The sequence below is a fragment of the Artemia sp. Qi Xiang Cuo genome, chromosome 1 (genome assembly GCF_049724085.1).
Source record: "Artemia sp. Qi Xiang Cuo chromosome 1, ASM4972408v1, whole genome shotgun sequence".
NCBI lineage: Eukaryota > Metazoa > Arthropoda > Branchiopoda > Anostraca > Artemiidae > Artemia > Artemia sp. Qi Xiang Cuo.
This window is the reverse complement of record NC_142794.1, coordinates 8,560,722-8,567,717: the sequence shown is the minus strand read 5'-3', so window position 1 is coordinate 8,567,717 and position 6,996 is coordinate 8,560,722. Positions and strand designations below refer to the sequence as shown.

General features: G+C 37.9%; 1 protein-coding gene across 1 annotated transcript; it reads right to left on the bottom strand.

The window, feature by feature from the left end:
• Nucleotides 1–763: 763 nt before the first annotated feature.
• Nucleotides 764–5,806, bottom strand: LOC148955984 (uncharacterized). Its single transcript, XM_089088781.1, has 2 exons — nt 5,636–5,806; nt 764–2,824 (listed from the first exon to the last, which is right to left on the bottom strand). The coding sequence occupies exons 1-2, from the start codon at nt 5,804–5,806 to the stop codon at nt 764–766; spliced, it is 2,232 nt and encodes a 743-aa protein (XP_088944907.1).
• Nucleotides 5,807–6,996: the final 1,190 nt, after the last annotated feature.

The window sequence follows — 6,996 nt, the reverse complement described above, 5'->3', positions numbered from 1 at the left end:
CCACACCTTCTTGGCAAACTCATAGTCCTCGGCTTTGCATTCACTGTTGGTCAGTGAATTGTAAAAAGCTTCAATTGGAGGTAGTTTCACCTCGCTTAAGCGAGCGCCAGAACAGTAATAGTCGTATGCGTATCAGTGCTGTAACAAGTACTCCAAATTTTTACTTAAGTAACAAGTACCAAGTACTATCAATTTTTTTACTTAAGTATCAAGTATCAAGTAATCCACCAAAATTGTACTTAAGTAGTTCAAGTAATAAGTAGTCTGAAATAGTACTTAAGTAGTACTTCAAGTACTACTTCAAGTAATCAAATTATATGATGTTAAAATTAATATTGAGCTAAAAAAAAAAAGGGAATTCTTCCATGGGAGGCTCTTTCCAGCACAACGATCACACACTTACGCCACTGACACTCAGGTTAACTTAATGGTTTCATTTCTTATATTAAAGAACGAGTACAAAAACAGAATCAAATTGAAAAGGTGTGTTTTTTCCAACTCTACTTTTCCAGCATTATCAACATCATTAAGGTAAAAAAAAAAAGCTGGAAAGAAACGGAAATAAATATCCCGTTCTCAACGGATCTTCCAGCGATTCACTCAGTCAGAAAATCGTCTTACCACATACGGTATATATAGTCAGTCGCTCAGTGCCATTCTTCAAAGACTGTTTCGCAAAAGGAGCTGATTCTGACATCTGCTTTTCAAAAGGTGACATTAAAATAGGTTGAAAAGGAAACCATCAAAACAGTAAAACGAACTCTCAAACTACGTCCATATTTTGCTGAAAAACCTTGAATTTCTCATTGGCTTTCAACAAAACGAGGCTCTCAAACCTTCCGTCCGCCAAGGAATTACGCCTTGGACTCATTATAATGCCACCTTTCGAAAAGAGACGCTCAACTGGGGCCGATGTAGGAAGCATACAATTATACTTCCGAAACACTGAATTGACTGCCGGGTACTCTTGTAAGATCGAGAGAGTCTTTCGGGAATCACTGAGATATCTCAGAATCTCGATCTTGACCGTATTTGCCACAGTTGGTTGCTGAGTGCTTGTTCCTGATTCGTCGTCCGAAAAGTCAAAAAAAGCCTCAGGAGATCTCTCAAGAACTATGCCACTGCTTTTTTCACTAGTGGCACCCATTTTCTGCTTCATTGTTATGGCCTCCTCTGTCATCAAAGCCAGCACCAGTTCCTTGTGTTCTTCTTTCCCAAACTTGTCCTTGAAAAACGGCAATGACCACGTAGCAAGATGGTAGTCCGAATGAACCGCTGGATATCCACTGAGAAACGGAAATCTTTTTCCAAGTCCTTCGAGCAGCGTCTGGGTTAAGACCCTTGTGAGTTTGACACTTTGGTGCAACTTCACCAACTTCCTTTCCAAGCACTTGATAGTTGGGAGAACAGTCCCGAAATAGGCTTTCTCCTCACCCTGAAGCATATCTAGGGCGATTGCTATGGGCTCAAGGACTGAGACGTACTCAGCAAGAAATTCAAGCTCACTTGTTTTGAATCTTGGTTTTTTCAAGACATCACACACTGCTGAGAGCTTTCCAGCCATGTGACACTCAAGAATTCTTTTCAGTGCATCGTATTCAGAATTCCATCTTGTTGCGTTGGGTCTTATCAGCTTTTTTTCGAAGACCTCTTTCAATAGGTCATTGTTTTTTGAGCTGTGGCTTAGGGAATTCCATAAGCCCTGACACTTGCTCTTGACACTCTGCAGATTTCTTTTGTAACTCACGTCCGTATTTGAAGCATACTTGGCATCTGTGGTGGCCAAAAGGTTCAGGGTATGACTAGAGCAGCGAAAGTGTGGAGGTAAGTACATACCTATATTACCTAATGAGTCCGATCTGCCATCATTCCCTTCGGGCTCAGAAATATCGCTATCGTCATCATTTGTGTTAACAATACGGTCGGGAAGATCAGAATAACTATCAGAGGTCCCTCTAACCCCTGCTTCTAGTTCATCTTGGTCTTGTGCACCACTTCTGGGATTGACACTAGAACCCAATTCTGGTTCCCCGACATCAGTCACATTCACCCTGTCAAAGATCTTACCAACGTCAACAACATCTAATTCTTCGGATTCGGAATCCATGCTTTCTTCATCAGGTGTGTCACTCTCACTGGTTGCAAACTCAGAGCTGGATTCTTGCTCCTTTGATTTTCCTAACTCCTTAAAAGCTTTGACGAAGTTTGAAGCATTGTCTGTTACAATTGCCCGAATTTTGCTCAGATTCTTGTCAAGACCATATTCACGAAATATTGCAAACAGCAAGTCTGAAATTCTGTCGAAGGTATGCGCTCCATTAAACCTTCTAACTGCAAGCACCATAGGCACAAATTTTTTTTGACTATCTAACACATGAGCTGTTACTCCCATAAAGCTCTTATTATTAGAAGACCAGATATCACACGTCATAGTGACATAGTCTACTTTTTCAAAGAGCTGAATCATTTCTTTCTTTACAACTAACAGAGACTCATCAATTTTACCGGCCAGAGTTTTCCTTGACATTATCGGTCCGATACTTGGGTTTATCCCCAGAATCATTTGCTTAAATGCATGACTTTCCACTGTAGAGAGTGGGCGCATGTCAGACACTATGTAATTCATAATCAACTCATCAGCCCTTTTTTTCGTACATTTCTTTTTTTCAAAGAAAGAAAAAGGTGTATCCTCTTGCTTAGGCTCGGGGATGCTTTCATCGGTTGCGTCATCAGCAGAATCAATGGTCTGCTCATTTCCATCTCGCCTCCTTTTTTTCCTCGTGTTCACTTTGGAGAATTCAACATAGGTTGAAGGATGAGCCGTCTGAAAGCAGACATAATGTTTAGTTTTGCTATATGAATCAAATCCAAAGGCTCATTGCTTTTCCACAGGATCCACTGAACATTGAAACTGCAGTATAACAAGTATAACAAATATGAATGAACCATCACTTTCTGAAGGTTTGATGGTTTGGTTTTGTCAGTCAGGAACTCAACTACTTTGAGACCATCACCTGATAGAGGGAAGTTCACCTAATGTGAGGATATGTCCCTTGTCACCTGCTTGTCAGTGAATGCCCAAAATTAAATGATTACCAGGTCCCAGGTACAGCCATATACCTCTCAGGAGGAGATCTTCACATTCTCCTCCTGAGTGGAAGGTTCCTTTACTTGGTAATAATCTCATTTCAGACATTTACTAACTAGAGACATATCCTCTCATTAGGTGAACTTGCTTGTATCCGGCAATAGTCTCAAAATACGAGTTCCTGACTGGGTTTGGTGGATCCTTCACAATAACAACAAACCTTCACATTACTGCAGATTCAACGATTACAATGATCACCATAGAAAACCTTTTTGCAGCTTAAACTTGGACCATCCTCTGCAAAAAGCAATGAACCCTCATGTTTCTGCAGCATCGTTGAAACATCAACATCAACCGAAAATTTGTCCAGAAATAAACTGAGTTGTTAGCAATATAGAAACATAGTAATATAACAACTAGCCTATCATCAAACTTGTAAATAGCTTATGGACATATCCAGGCATTAGTTGAGCTGCAGTTAAACTGGAAGCAGGTTAACTGAAAATACAATAAGGTATGTAGCCTGGGATATCTGGCCTATGTAACAAATAGCCTAGGTCTAAGGATTTCCCTATTAATACATTAAATTTAATGGGAAAAATTAACATTCCTTCTATACTAGCTTCTCAATCTCAACAAAATGCCTTGAACCCAGAAAATAAAGGTTAGACTATACAACAATATGTAATTGTGATAAAAAAAAAAAATAGTTGTTGGTTTAGTATATAAATCACCTAAAAATCACCATTGGTTTAGTATATAAACTATAATAAAATTAAATTTTTATTAGGGAGATGGAGAATTTAATGGAAATTTTGAATAGTGAACCTAAATATAAAGTGCAAATGGGAGATTTCAATACTGACTTCCTTAAAAGTTCAGATTGTCCAGATTTTCTCAATTTAGTAATTTCTTCTTTTCTATATCCACTGATAACTATCCTTACATGAGTTACTGGGAAATCTGCAACACTAATTGACAATATATTTGTGGATGAAAATCTAATTGAATGTTTGAATGCTGGTGTATTAATTATGGATGGATCAGTAGATCACAAGCAGGCAAGCCTATTAAGCTTAGGCTATACAAGCCCAATGGACATTGTGGCTTGATGCAATGCTTCCAATTACTTGATTTTACTTCAAGTCAGGAAATGGAAAATGGGGCTAGGTCAGGAAAATGAAATTTTCAGTAGACTAAAGATAGGCTTTGTAAGGATAGACTAGTCTAGGCCTAGTAATAGCAAAACATATTTTTAGCTCTAATATTTATTACAGGGGAGAAATCAGATAAAGAAAAAAAGGAAATATACCATTAGATTTTCTATTTCCTTGTCTATTCCCCCACAAAGCCAGATACACCTTTAGGCTTAACAAAACAGTTTGATTTTTCTTTAAACTAGCTTTATTTGGTAATACACATCAGCTGCTGATGAAGAACTGGGTATATTATCCAAGCACCCCTGGTGTTTGGATAATCACTAACTTTGGACAAGCAACCGAGCATAATTTGATTCAAATAGAGCCTATATTTCCAAGCAAGCTCTTAGTCTTGCATATGTATAGATTTAGATTACCTTGTTGGGATTAGCTCAATTTGATCTCAGAAACTTTTTTATACTGAAAATTAAGCTTAAAGAAAAGTTAGCAAACCCTAGTAGCCTATTTTTTCTTTACAGCACATGTCTGGGATTGAATCTATTTATGTTTGAGTGGTTTTGTATCCTACAAGGCCTATAGGATCATGTGTTTAAGATTGGGCAGTATTTTCTAGAATTAGCCTAGGCTATGCTTAAACTAAATTGTGTATTTGTCATTAGACTCTACTATTAACTATCAATGCATTCAAAACATTCAGCAATCCATATGGCTAAAATATTCAGCCTAATCAAATAGCCTAGGCTAGCCTACTTGTTCAAGAAAATTTGATACTTCCTTTGAGTTCTGCAAATTAGCAAGTTCTGCAAGTTCTGCAAGTTCTGCAGTTCTGCAAATGGAAAACACACACAAAAACAAAAATTATATATGCATTCTACATTCTATAACCATTATTCCAATCCCAATCAGCCTCATACACAACAATCTCAATACACAACTTAGCCTCAAGATTAACACAGAGAAGCCAAGGCTCATAGCAATCCATTAGTTTTCGTAAATGTAAAGCTGCTGGTTGCTGGTTCCGAGACCCTTTTGAATGACACCTAGCCTACCACAACTAATTTCGGCCCATTCTGGTTCGTTGAACATTCTTCTCCTGAGGTGAAGTTAATCAAGCTAGGTGTGGGGTAAATTGTGCATTAATTTCATAATGCTGGATTAACAGTAAGCTTAGCCTACAGGAGATCCAGGCTACACAACTCTAGCCTAGGTTTGTTCAATCCAATCTGAACGATATCCGAATAGACCAAAACAACAAACAGATTAAAATTGCGTATGATGTGTAGGTTGTGTTGTAAGGAAACTACTGGGCTATCTGTATGGTGATACCTGTCAAAGTTTAAGAGAGAAAAAAAGTACAAACAGACATAAAAAGGACAAGGAGACTTACACGCACGTGTTTGTGGAAATTTGAAGGTGCATGCAGGTGTCCTTTGAGAACCCTGTTGGGACAGTTCTTGCACCATGCACTAAGTGCGCCATCTTTTTCGATTTGTCCTTTTACAGCAAAATATTTGCCTTGAAGAATAAACGGTAATTGTTGTTTGCCTGCGTCAGCCATTTTTTGTGACACCTTGTTTCTTATTCTTCTGAAATGCGCGCGACGTAAACGGAAAACCAAAGCAATTACTAAACGAAACAAACCCCCACCAAAACAAGAAAATAAAAAATTTGCAAAAAAAAAAAAAAAAAAAAAAAAATGGAACGGTTCCTCGTAATTTATTTTAAAAATTAATTTAATTTTATTTTAAAATTTTATTAAAAATTAGCTGCAATTTTTTAATTAATTAAAAGTAATAATTAATCTGTGGAATTTGTACTTAAGTACAAGTACAAGTACTTGAAAATTTTACTTAAGTAGTACTTGAAGTAAAAGTACTTCAAGTAAGTTACAGCACTGATGCGTATACACCTTTCCAGGTCAATAGGTCATACATTTCACTGTCTGGAAAGTGCTGTTTAAGCAAGGGAAAGCTATCAAAATGTTGCTTTTCTGCACTTGAATCAATTGACTCAATGCCTTGGGATAAAATCTAAAAGAATCTAAAAACCTGATTTTATTCCAACACGTATGCCCATTATTTACTACCTGCCATTTCAGGTCGAGAAGCAACAACTTCTCGGCCGCTTTGGGAATAATATTATAGGAAAAAAAATTAATTACCCATGGACTGTCTACTCCCCCTCCCTCCCTGTGCATGCGTTCCAGTGCCGGTAAAATAAATTTTAAATCATAATTTGCATTATGAATAAAAACTGGGATAAAAAACTGCTGGCTAACATTTAAGTTACGCGATTGATGCGCTCACCCTCTAAAATTAGTCCCCCCAGAGTGTCTTTTCTGACACGTAGGTCTGGACTCTGACTTTCCCCCTCCCCCCTCTTTTCCCTTTAGTCTCCTTACCCCCCTCTACAAACTCCCCCGTACAAACTCAAAATATTTTTTGATTTTTAATCGCAAGTCGATGCTCTGCATACAACAACATTTGAGAATGGGTATTTTTCAAACGATTAATAGCACCATTAGCTGTACCAATTAATTTAGTCAGTGCCTTGATCATGCACTCTCTCATCCAATGTTTTTACTATTTCTAGCAACCGCATGGTGTTAGAATTGTCTCTTTGCGCAGGGGCATAGGAGACTGCAATAGCTTGATGTTCTTTGATTCGGTTTGGAAATCGAAGATCGTTCTCATCCACCAGCTTAGCTTCACAGTCCAAAGATAGTTTTTGACACTGGAAGAGGGTGCA

Coding starts and splice junctions, on each gene's coding strand:
- LOC148955984 (XM_089088781.1), bottom strand. CDS start 5,806: ATGGCTGACGCAGGCAAACAACAATTACCGTTTATTCTTCAAGGCAAA. Junction 2,825..5,635: donor ATTTCCACAAACACGTGCGT/GTAAGTCTCCTT, acceptor GTCTGCTTTCAG/ACGGCTCATCCTTCAACCTA.